The following is a 13,328-nucleotide window of genomic DNA, read 5'->3' as shown; positions in this document are numbered from 1 at the left end:
CAGAACAGGTAAACCAGATAGGTTATTAAGTCTCCATCCTTGGAGATACTGAAACCCCAACTGGACGATGTCCTGGACAACCTGCTCTAGCTGATCATGCTTCAAGCAGGGGAATTAGTAGAACAGACCATCTCCAGAGGCGCCTTCCAACCTCAACTATTAGGTGACACTGTGACTAAGTGTTGCAGTGAAGACTTCAGCTTTCTTTCAAATGGCTCTAAAATAACCTAGAAAAATATGCCCCACTATTGACGTCCATGAGAACGGGTGCCAGTGAAGACACTGTCGGCAATAACAGTGACATTATGGGATATTGGTGCTTGGGATAGGGGATATCAAACCTGACCAAGCTGTATGGGGAAAATTTCTCACCAAGTTCAAGGGTGCCCCAAGTGGCATTTCAAACAGCTAGTTTCAGGCTTGGATGACCGAGACATTCTAAGTTTCTTCTTCTGTTCTACATAGCATGCATCTAGCTCTATTGTGAGGAGATGAGGATAACATGACAGTTAAAGCAATGCCAGCCAGCAGAGTTCTGGCTGCTTTAGCCCTCCTACCACTGCCATGACATGATGAGATTCAAATGACATGAAAAAAGTGGGAAATCAAGGGGTCCAAAGGAAATAGAGAGGGGGATTCTTCAGCCCTTATTCAGATGGCTCTATTGTGCCCACTTCCCAACAGCCCAACCTACAACAGATACCTGAAAACAAGGTCAAAATTCACAAACCCCACTATGAGAAAGAAAAGGTCCTTTCTAAATTAATATTGCTCATATACAAGCACATTTGCTGGGATGCTGTTGGCCTTCCACTGTTGTGGGATGAGAGAGAAACAGTCCTGCCAGCAGATTTCAGCTAATGCTGCTTGGGAACCCAGTCCAATTGAGCAGGTGATGCAGAGTTCATCAATGTCTTTTCCCCACAGCAACTCCATTGTGTCTGTGCTCAAGGTACACAAAGGAAAAAGAGTGCGTCACAGTTCCCCTTGCTGCTCACCCACACAGCAAAGGCTGAGGAAATGGGGCATTTCCAGTTTCTCTCAAAAATAGCTTTTTATGGCAAACAAAATAACAACAGGAATAATAGCCACCTGAGATTAGTATGCTGGTACAGTCACCTTAAAATTGCTTAACACTTCTAAAAGAGTTCAGGGTCAGGAGCTGTCTAATATGTAAAAAACCACCATGATGACTGTGAAAGACTTTATTGTTTTGCATGTAAGTAGAGAAGCTATCAAATCTTTTTCAAAATTACAAGAAGAAAAAAAAAAAGATAAATCAAAAGTGTCCAGGGAAACCCAAACAAACATTACCACTGCTATCTATTATTCTATCCTTCAGGAAATCTAGATACCTAATCCTCAAAAAGTTACGCAGCATGGCATTTTACTTACAGAGGTTATGAATGTTCCAGTCCAAATGGTCCAGTCTCTGAAGGATGTTATTTTCTTGGTTCAGAAATCGATGATTAACTTGCAAGGAATCAGGTCTTCCCTTTCTTTGCTCTTGCAGTAAGTGCAGAAGATAACACACAAAACCAGCATTCATGATTAACAGTGCAACTTTACGTGGTCTCTTCCAGGGTGCCATTGTAAGCTTAAAGAAGCTCAGCGTTCTGCTGCTGGTTGGAGTTTGTCTGTGGTACTGGGTCTGCACTGAGTCTTCTTTCCAAATTCACTGTTTCAAATTGCCTCTACTTGACTGAGATCTAAGACTGCTCAGATGAAGTAATTAAGAGTCTAACGAGTCATAGAACTGATGACAATAAGGTACAGCTTACAGGTGTTTTCACTTGCATGCTTATATATATCTGTACAAATACATCAGTCTCAAAGAAAGCATGCAGCTCTCACTGGCTTGTGTAATGAGTCACATGAACTGAGTGTGCACCTGGGGTGATGCTGTAGGAAGTGCAGGGCTGTTGGGTACATGTCAGAAAGCCTGTCATGCAACAAATTATGTGCACACCCAAAGACAGTTGGAATAAACTGCAAGCCAATTCTATGTTTCCTGGTCATTAGCAATTGGGGAATTGTGAATCTAATTAAACAAAAATGTGAAAATACATTAAAATGGTTTTTCCATCGGTTTTTGAGCTGGCTGGAATAGGGTACTTCACAGCCCTCTCCCACACAGGCCATTCCTGCAGCTCACCACTACCAAAACTTTGCCAGTTATGCCTAGTACACATATGTGAATTTGAAGGAGCACTCACAACAATAACTAGGTATGGAGCTTTCCTTTCCATAAAAATACCAAGCTTCTTCACGCTTCCCAGCATTGCTGTCCCAGTGTGGGTCCTCTGCTGGCCACAGACCCTCAGGGCTGTCCCTGCCCCAGCATGTTCCCCCCATGGGCCACAGTCCCTTCAGAAGCATCTCCTTCCAAAAGCGCATCTGCAGCCCCATGTCTCCTCCTCAGTAGTCCCCTCTGGGTGTCTCCTGCCTTAAGGGCTGACGCTCTTTCTTATGTATATCAGTTCATGGCCTCTTCCACCACAGGGCAGCCCTGCAGCCCCCTGCTACAGAAACCCTAACAGTTATGCCAGGTACATGTTGCTGTAAACATTACTTCAAATTCACATCACTAGTGTGTAATACTTTTTTTTTCCCCTCAGTAAACATCTAACTTTGGCCTGATTCATATGAAAAGAGAAGAAACAAGACTACTGAAAAACAAATCAGTCATGTATGCCAAGATCCCTCCACTGTGTTAATTCCTGATGGAAATGAAAAGGGGGAGAAGGAGATAAAAAAAAAAGGACTGAGATCCTTTCTCAAGCAATAAAGGGCAGGACAGATGGATCTATGGATCTCCTTGCTATTCACTTGCATTCCTTTGTCCTCACATGTCTTCCCAAGACCTGGGTATTGCAAATGCTCTTAGGCAGCGTGACTATTCACCTGGCAAGCCCACCTGCACAGAATCACAGAAAGGCTGAAGTTGGAAGGCATCTCTGGAGGTCATCTTGTCCAATCCCCCTGCCAAAGCGGAGCCACCTAGAGCTGGTTGCCCAGGACCATGTCCAGACGGCTTTTGAATATCTCCAAAGATGGAGAATACACCACCTCTCTGGGCAAGTTGGGCGAACGAACAGTCACCCTCACAGTGTTTCCTGAAGTCCAGATGCTGTCCGAGTCGCAGGCGGGTTACTTCCTAGGGGTATGGGACATATTATGCGATACTAGAAAGAGCATTTGGGGATTGTACAAGACTTATGGGATGCTTAGGAAAGGAACTAAAGGCAGGAAAAAGAAGGGAACAAGGTGGTTTGGGGAGGAACAAACATGGAAGAATGAGTGGCTGGTCAGTATGCTTGTCTGGCCATGCCCTGCACCTGATCTGTCCTGTCTTCTTATTAAACTCCATTTCTAAGCATATTCCGGAGTGAGGGATTCTCTATTCTGTGTGCATTTGTGTGCTTGGAGGTCCAAGTGCCAGCCACTGTAGATCACAGGTCAGAGGGACCGTGTGCCTGTGGTGCCAGCAACTGGAGTGACCAGAGTGAGTGAAATCAAGTCTTGGCAATAGAACTGGTGACCTGGAGTTTATCACAAACTGATATCTACATCTCCCTTTCCTATTCAAAACCAACTTAAGGCTACAAAGCATAGGAGTGTACATATGAGAAACAAGTAAGGATCATGCCAGGTGTCCTGGTTTCAGCTGGGATAGAGTTAATTTTCTTCTTAGTAGCTGGTACAGTGCTGTGGTTTGGATTTAGTGTGAGAATAATGTTGATACGCTAATGTTTTAGTTGTTGCTAAATAGTGCCTATCCCAGCTGAAACCAGGACACCAGCAAAACTGGAAATAGGCAAACACCTTTTGTTTTCATTTTCACTCAGTTCTGTCACTACGCCAAGTTACTGCTCTGTTTAACACCTTCCTGGAACACAACCCTGCACTTTGCCCAGGATGGCCTCAGCTTTCAGAACCTCACCAAATGCAGTGGCAGCCTCAGCTTTATTTTAAGTGACAGCAATATCTGTTTGAGGTAGAGTTCCTAAGAAAATTGTATCTATACAATGCGTATGTGTTCCTATTTATCTGCCCTTCCCCTAACAAGTCCCAATCCTGTTGGCCAAAGACAGCAGGCAACTTCACAGAGAAGAGACCGTGCTATTTACCCACTTGCAGAAAGACTGCAGCGTAAGTTTAAGCCTTACACACCAGTTAATTCAATGGCAGAGAGACATCACAAACACCGTAACAGGGACGCAATGAAGTGTTGATGCCCTGTTAGACACCCGAGAAACCAAACACAAGACACAAATCCAGAAGCAACTAGATTTCTTTAGGTGAGAATCCTTCAGCTGCTCACTGAAGCTCCTGTTCACAAAACACTCCAGGCCAAGGAAGCTTGGACAATCTTCTTGATTCTGTAACACCCATCGCAAATTTTATATATAGCAAAAAGACTGACTTATCACCTGCACTGCTGGCTAAAGGGATGCAGGAGCTCCAGGAATAACTTGCAAACACAAGGTCACAGTAGATTCACAGAGCTCCCAACACTGTATTGCTAGAGAGCCAAGCTGTCTCCTCTCCATGCATCTAACTCCCTTACCACCAAGTAGAGCTCCTCTAAGTAGCTTGTAGTCACCTTTGCTCTCAACCTTCCTGACAGCCACACCTGACCGCACTTGAAAGGTGTCCTGGTTTCGGCTGGGACAGAGTTAACTTTCTTTTTAGTAGCTGGTACAGTGCTGTGTTTTGGGTTTAGTGTGAGAATGATGTTGATAACACTCTGATGTTTTAGTTGTTGCTAAGTAGCGCTTATCTTAAGCCAAGGACTTTTCAGTTTCCTGTGCTCTGCCAGCAAGCAGGTATGCAAGAAGCTGGGAGGGAGCATAGCCGGGGCAGCTGACCTGAACTAGCCAAAGGGGTATTCCATACCATGGAACGTCATGCCCAGTATATAAACAGGGGGGAGCTGCCCGGAAGGTGCGGATCGCGGTTCAGGAACTAACTGAGCATCGGTCAGCGGGTGGTGAGCAATTGCATTGTGCATCACTGTTTTTTTTTCCTTCCCCCCCCCCTTCTTTTTGTTGCATTCCTTTTTATTACTATTATTATTATATTTCATTATTACTATTGTTAGTATTATATTTTACTTTAGTTATTAAACTGTTCTTATCTCAACCCACGAGTTTTACTTTTTTTTTCCTTTGCTTTCCTCCTCCTCACCCCACTGGGAGGGGAGGGGGAAACGGCTGCGTGGTGCTGAGTTGCTGACTGGGGTTAAACCACGACAGCCTTTTTGGCGCCCAACATGGGGCACGAAGGGTTGAGATAACGACAGATCTGATCAGAGTGTGTTAAAACAAACTTGTTATAAGTATTCATTGTATTGGTTTGATAGTTACTGGTTACAATGTGGGTTCGTTTGCTCTCAAAGTTGGTGTTGTAGGTTTTTGGAGAATGCATATGCCAAATTATAGTCTGATTGTAAGCCCTCTCTATCAAGTGACCCGGAAGAAGAACGATTTTAAATGGGGCCCTGAGCAACAACAAGCCTTTGAACAGATTAAACGGGAGATAGTTCATGCAGTAGCCCTTGGGCCGGTCCGGGCAGGACCAGATGTTAAAAATGTGCTCTACACCGCAGCCGGGGAGAATGGCCCTACCTGGAGTCTCTGGCAGAAAGCACCTGGGGAGACCCGAGGTCGACCTCTAGGGTTTTGGAGTCGGGGATATCGAGGATCTGAGGCCCACTATACTCCAACTGAAAAGGAGATATTAGCAGCATATGAAGGAGTTCGAGCTGCTTCAGAAGTGGTTGGTACTGAAACACAGCTCCTATTAGCACCCCGACTGCCAGTGCTAGGCTGGATGTTCAAAGGGAAGGTCCCTTCTACACATCATGCAACTGATGCTACATGGAGTAAGTGGGTTGCACAGATCACACAATGAAGTCGAATAGGAAACCCCAGTCGCCCAGGAATTCTGGAAGTGATCACCGACTGGCCAGAAGGCAAAGATTTTGGAATATCACCAGAGGAGGAGGTAACGTGTGCTGAAGAGGCCCCACCGTATAATAAACTGCCAGAAAATGAGAGGCAATATGCCCTGTTCACTGATGGGTCCTGTCGCATTGTAGGAAAGCATCGGAGGTGGAAGGCGGCTGTATGGAGTCCTGTACAACAAGTTGCAGAACCTGCTGAAGGAGAAGGTGAATCAAGTCAGTTTGCAGAGGTGAAAGCCATCCAGCTGGCTTTAGATGTTGCTGAACGAGAAAAATGGCCAGTGCTCTATCTCTGTACTGACTCATGGATGGTGGCAAATGCTCTGTGGGGGTGGTTGCAGCAATGGAAGCGGAGTAATTGGCAACGCAGAGGTAAACCCATCTGGGCTGCCCCATTGTGGCAAGATATTGCTGCCCGGCTAGAGAATCTGGTTGTGAAAGTACGTCACGTAGATGCTCATGTACCTAAGAGCCGGGCCACTGAGGAACATCAAAACAATCAACAGATAGACAAGGCTGCTAGGATTGAAGTAGCTCAGGTAGATCTGGATTGGCAGCATAAGGGTGAATTATTCATGGCTCGGTGGGCCCACGACACCTCAGGCCATCAGGGAAGAGATGCAACATACAGATGGGCTTGCGATCGAGGGGTGGACCTGACCATGGACACTATCGCACAGGTTATCCATGAATGTGAAACATGCGCTGCAATTAAGCAAGCCAAGCGGTTAAAGCCTCTTTGGTATGGAGGATGATGGCTGAAATACAAATATGGGGAGGCCTGGCAGATGGACTATATCACACTCCCACAAACCCGCCAAGGCAAGCGCCATGTGCTTACAATGGTGGAAGCAACCACTGGCTGGCTGGAAACATATCCCGTGCCTCATGCCACCGCCCGGAACACTATCCTGGGCCTCAAGAAGCAAATCTTATGGCGACACGGTACCCCAGAAAGAATTGAGTCAGACAACGGGACTCATTTCCGGAACAAACTCATCGACACCTGGGCCAAAGAGTACAGCATTGAGTGGGTATATCACATCCCCTATCATGCACCAGCCTCCGGGAAAATCGAGCGATACAATGGGTTGTTAAAGACTACATTGAGAGCAATGGGTGGTGGGACCTTTAAACATTGGGATACACATTTAGCAAAGGCCACCTGGTTAGTCAACACTAGAGGATCTGCCAATCGGGCTGGCCCTGCCCAATCAGAACTTTTACATACTGTAGAAGGGGATAAAGTCCCTGTAGCGCACATAAAAAATATGCTAGGAAAAACAGTTTGGGTTACTCCTGCCTCAGGCAAAGGCAAACCCATTCATGGGATTGCTTTTGCTCAAGGGCCTGGGTGCACTTGGTGGGTGATGCAGAAGGACGGGGAAGTCCGATGTGTGCCTCAAGGGGATTTGATTTTAGGTGAGAACAGCCAATAGATTAAATTGTATGCTATTAATTGCTATATAATCCTGCCACTGTATGTCATCATTATTATAATTATTATGTGCTATATTAATGGTATTATAGTAAGAATTACTTAGATTAACGAAGAATGAACTTTGACAAAACCGAGTGAAGTGCAGTAGTGATGGAACCAGGACTGACTTCAGCATGCAACAATCCGACACCACACACCATCCTCCTGCTGCGCCCAATGTCACCCGCCTGCCACACCACACCGAAGCCCAATCCTGTTCTGCCGACTGAGTGGACTTTGCACCATCCCTCCTGCCCAGACAGACTGTTACGACAGATGGAGCTCAAAGTCATGGACTGAATGAACTTAATAGACATTTGGTAGAGATGGCCCATAGATCGCGGGAATGATATCTATACGTATATATTAAAAGACAGGAAAGGTGATGGTGATTAATTGGAAATGTATTGGAAAGTGTGGGATCTGGGCATAACGTAAATGGTATAGAATAAAAAAGGCCCAAGGGCTACTGCATGAACTATCTCCCGTTTAATCTGTTCAAAGGCTTGTTGTTGCTCAGGGCCCCATTTAAAATCGTTCTTCTTCCGGGTCACTTGATAGAGAGGGCTTACAATCAGACTATAATTTGGCATATGCATTCTCCAAAAACCTACAACACCAACTTTGAGAGCAAACGAACCCACATTGTAACCAGTAACTATCAAACCAATACAATGAATACTTATAACAAGTTTGTTTTAACACACTCTGATCAGATCTGTCGTTATCTCAACCCTTCGTGCCCCATGTTGGGCGCCAAAAAGGCTGTCGTGGTTTAACCCCAGTCAGCAACTCAGCACCACGCAGCCGTTTCCCCCTCCCCCTCCCAGTGGGGTGAGGAGGAGGAAAGCAAAGGAAAAAAAAAGTAAAACTCGTGGGTTGAGATAAGAACAGTTTAATAACTAAAGTAAAATATAATACTAACAATAGTAATAATGAAATATAATAATAATAGTAATAAAAAGGAATGCAACAAAAAGAAGGGGGGGGGGGAAGGAAAAAAAAACAGTGATGCACAATGCAATTGCTCACCACCCGCTGACCGATGCTCAGTTAGTTCCTGAACCGCGATCCGCACCTTCCGGGCAGCTCCCCCCTGTTTATATACTGGGCATGACGTTCCATGGTATGGAATACCCCTTTGGCTAGTTCAGGTCAGCTGCCCCGGCTATGCTCCCTCCCAGCTTCTTGCATACCTGCTTGCTGGCAGAGCACAGGAAACTGAAAAGTCCTTGGCTTAAGATAAGCGCTACTTAGCAACAACTAAAACATCAGAGTGTTATCAACATCATTCTCACACTAAACCCAAAACACAGCACTGTACCAGCTACTAAAAAGAAAGTTAACTCTGTCCCAGCCGAAACCAGGACAAAAGGCTCCTCAGCTGCAGGCAGCTGGACAAATCAAGCCAATTACAGGACTGGATTTCTGCTCTGTCTGACAGGTCTGGGTTCTCTATTTAATAGTACAGACTGCTTTGACCAGGGACCAGAAGCTGAGGGGTATCTCCTCCAAGCAGAGTCAGTTTGCATTACCCAGGTTCAGGGATAATCTTGAGACAAGGAAACTCAATAGTTTTAAAGCAAGTAACATGCACCCTCTATTGCCAAAAATCGACATGTTGCTGTTGTCAAAGTTTGCTGTTGGCTGAGACCAGTAAGTCCACGGAAGAGAAAAATCATGGGATACAACCACACCAGTAAATAAAACTTCATCAAGCAACAGGATCATTCATTTCCCAATCATTGCCAATGCTGTAATTGTTCATGTGCTCCTGCCCACACCATCTAGGACTTTCCCATAGAATACCTGCCACAATTTGCAGAGTAAGACTTACCAGAGGCGTTTCCCCATAGGAATAACTCAAGCTCAGTGAGCATGTTCAGGTCAGCATGCGGGAGAGAGGAGCTAGGTGTGTGTTGGGTTGACCCTGGCTGGATGCGAGGTGCCCACCAAAGCCATTCTGTCACTCCCCTCCTCAGCTGGACAGGGGAGAGAAAATATAATGAAAGGCTCATGGGTTGAGGTAAGGGCAGGGAGAGATCACTCACCAATTACCATTACGGGCAAAACAGACTCGACTCGGGGAAATTAGTTTAATTTATTACCAATCAAAAACAGAGTAGGATAATGAGAAAATAAAAACTAAATCTTAAAACACCTTCCCCCCACCCCTCCCTTCTTCTTGAGCTCAACTTCACTCCCAGTTTTCTCTACCTCCTCCCCCTGAGCAGCGCAGGGGGACGGGGAATGGGGGTTGCGGTCAGTTCATCACACGTTGTTTCTGCTGCTCCTTCCTCCTCAGGGGGAGGACTCCTCACACTCTTCCCCTGCTCCAGCGTGGGGTCCCACCCACGGGAGACAGTTCTCCACGAACTTCTCCAAAGTGGGTCCTTCCCATGGGCTACAGTTCTTCATGAACTGCTCCAGCGTGGGTCCTTTCCATGGGGTGCAGTCCTTCAGGAACAGACTGCTCCAGCCTGGGTCCCCCATGGGGTCACAAGCCCTGCCACCAAATCTGCTCCAGCGTGGGGTCCTCTCTCCATGGGTCCACAGGTCCTGCCAGCAGCCTGCTCCAGTGCAGGCTTCCCATGGGGTCACAGCCTGTTTCATGCATCCCCCTGCTCTGGCGTGGGGTCCTCCACAGGCTGCAGGTGGGTATCTGCTCCACTGTGGACCTCCATGGGCTGCAGGGGGACAGCCTGCCTCACCATGGTCTTCACCAGGGGCTGCAGGGGAATCTCCGCTCTGGCGCCTAGAGCACCTCCTCCTCCTCCTTCTTCACTGACCTTGGTGTCTGCAGAGTTGTTTCTCTCACATATTCTCACTCCTCTCTCCAGCTGCAGTTGCTGTTGTGCAGCAACTCTTCCCTTTTCTTATGTACGTTATCACAGAGGAGCTACCACCATCACTGATGGTCTCGGCCTTGGCCAGCAGCAGGTCCATCTTGGAGCTGGCTGGCATTGGCTCCATCGGACGGACATAGGGGAAGCTTCTAGCAGCTTCTCACAGAAGCCACCCCTGTAGCCCCTGCTCCGCTACCAAAACCTTACTGTGCAAACCCAATACAGTGTGCTACAAACAGCTTTGTCCTTTCACTTACTTCCAAGGCCCGAGAACAATCCCTCAACTGTTCATTCCTGGTAACACAGAGGTAACTCTGTACACAAAACACTGCACTTCCTTCTCATCAATGACACTGGCCAAGCCAGAAAATTAGATGCCCTATGTTTCATTAACGATACAAAGGAATCATGGAAAAAATATGCAAGGGAATAGTTTGCTTTGGTTAGGTTTTTGACAGCTCCAAGAGTACACAACTTAGATGTGCCAATAGGTTGTTTGATTCATACATGTTAAAAAGCTGACTTTCAAATGGAAAGGAATAATAGTAATTAATCTGATTTATTTTTGCTGATGTATAAATGAAAGTGTGCTTACCTGTGCTAAGATACTCCTGCTTTTTTTAGACTTTCAGAACCCTTTTTTTTGGGGGGGGGGGGGGGGGGGGGGGGGGGGGGGGGGGGGGGGGGGGGCGGGGAAGCAGAAATAAAAAGATGAATCCCAGTATCACATTAGGTTGGTTGTTTTGAAAAAAAAATCATTTCAATTTTACTTTTTTCATGAACACTTACAAAGAGAAGACAAAAGTATTTTCACAAAACATAAAGATTATGCTTTTGTTGAAATTTTATGGAAATCCAGGAAAGAGAAAAAAAAAGGACCTCTGGACAGAAACAGGGCTAGAAAAAAATGACAGAATGAGATTCATCTTGGGAAAGAAAAAACTAAGCTAGCAAGAACATAGCAGATTGTATTGTGAAATCCAGTAAACAGTGTAACAATAAATGAACAACTGCCATCAAATTAACTACAGTGTGAAATGTTAGGAAGAAAACGTAGAGCGGTTCAGGGTTCGCATGCTACCACACAGAGCAAGGTAAGTCTGTTGGCTGTAAACTCTGCTTAGACCACGGCTGAAATATTATGCTGATATTATTGCACAGCCCGTCTTAGAGACATAAAAAAATTTTAGAAAGAGAGCAAAGAGCACCTTGTACTGTTCATGTCATGGTTAAACCACAAGTACTGTACCATGCACTGTAAATGCATAGGAATACCTTAATAGTACAAGTGTAGTACAATAGTATTTAAATATTGTGTATTTTAAAATATTTATTTTTAAAATACTCAACGTTTGGTTAAAAGTACCAACAAAATACTTCTTTGGTAATAGGAATGTTTTCTGCATGGTTTGGGTATAGCGGGGTGAGTTGGTGGGTATAGGAGAGAGGAGATAAGCATGTCTACAAGAGCTGTACCATTCCACTCACTTTCAGGATCAAAGAATGATCCTTCACTGGTCTTGTGTCACAGCACAGATACCACTGTGACACACTGAAGAAAGGATGGAGGGGAAACGGTTTCCAAGATGCAGAATTTCTGGGGTTGCTGGTAAGCACACTCAGCACTCTCCACAGCTCACAAGGAAACACTGAGCAAAAGTCCCATACCAGCTGAAGTTGGTGGCATTTTTGCCAAACTGAAGAATTCTTACCCTCCATGGTAGAAACTAAGCCCTGCCCAGAGCAGGCTCCTAGGGACACCAGTTGCCTTCCAGTACAAGGAAGGACAGTGTGTTGGAACTGGAGTAGAAAGAGATGGTCCACACCAAGGAAAAATCCTGCACTAGCCAAGAAGGGATATTGTGAATCACTCTTTACATTCCTATGGGTTCTGAAATGATCCGAACCCCCAGGTCTCAGGAATGGTAACTCTGGAGGAAAGATCATGAACTGACATAATGGTCATTGCCATAAACAGAGTTAGGCCCTTCATCACTATCCCAAGACATGCTTCCAACTTTTACTCTGTGAAGCAGTCCTGTGTGCACCATGCACTACAACCTTCAGAGCTGTTCAGCATACTTCTTTCCAAGAAGCTCCCTCTCACTTGATGTCTGAGGATTTTCCTCCCAAAAATGCACTGGGCTGTGTTTTTTCCTGACTGACTATTTTTATTCTTTCCTGTGCACATTTATAACATCTTCAATCTTCATTCACTTGCCTTTATCCTCCCAGGTCTTTGCCAAACTTTCCAATGTAGAAATATCTACAAGTGTCCTTAATGCACCACCTGACTCCTCTTGCAAATCATAGGGAAAAACCGCATTAAGACAAAACTCTGCCAGGGGCTCCTTCCCTTTAAATCACCACACTACGGATGTGCACACTGTTGCCATTGCTGTATTTGGTTTGTAGTCCTTAAGGTTCTGCAGCTGCATCTAAATCCACATTAGCATTTAACCCCCATCAATCTGAATCACTTTTTCCTGTTGGAAGGAATACATACGGATATTCTGGAGACAAAGAGATGGAACACTGCCAGGATCCACTCATTTTGTAATTAAATTTGAGAATATTGACATATGTATTCCCCAAATGTTCTGCATTCATTGAGGTTCTTTCATCTTGCTTTTCATAATTATCTGTATTTATCCACCCAGGTTTTAAAGTAACACAAACTGAAAATTGCTTAAAATTAATGGAGTTAGTCTCCATAGCTAAAGATTGAAAAATGGGGTTTCCAGCTTATTCCCAACCATACAGGTTTCACCAGAGCTGATTCAAAAATTTTATTTAACTGTTTTTATGAAAGAAAACTTTTCAACTGGAATAGAAATATTTGGGTGCCCGTGATTTTCTTAACCTCCCTATTTTGCATCCTGGGCTGCATAAAAAGCTCTATCGTATAAAGAGCCCTACCGTATCCTGGGCTGCATAAAAAGTGTGACCCTTTACTGTCATGAGACCGCATCTGGAGTACTGCATCCAGCTTTGGGGGCCCCGGTACAAAAACGACATGGGCCTGTTAGAGCAC

At 45.2% G+C, this 13,328-nt stretch overlaps 1 protein-coding gene across 1 annotated transcript in view; it reads right to left on the bottom strand.

Moving 5' to 3' along the window:
• The window catches only part of GALNT8 (polypeptide N-acetylgalactosaminyltransferase 8), a 31,908-nt gene extending 19,895 nt beyond the window's left edge, over positions 1–12,013 (bottom strand). The window contains exon 1 of the mRNA XM_050897788.1: positions 12,007–12,013. Coding sequence (XP_050753745.1) covers positions 12,007–12,013 — 7 coding nt within the window. The remainder of the gene's footprint in view (positions 1–12,006) is intronic.
• Between the last annotated feature and the right edge of the window lie 1,315 nt (positions 12,014–13,328).

Source organism: Gymnogyps californianus, chromosome 1, assembly GCF_018139145.2.
Source record: "Gymnogyps californianus isolate 813 chromosome 1, ASM1813914v2, whole genome shotgun sequence".
Taxonomy (NCBI): Eukaryota; Metazoa; Chordata; class Aves; order Accipitriformes; family Cathartidae; genus Gymnogyps; species Gymnogyps californianus.
This window is presented reverse-complemented; position numbering and strand designations above follow the sequence as displayed.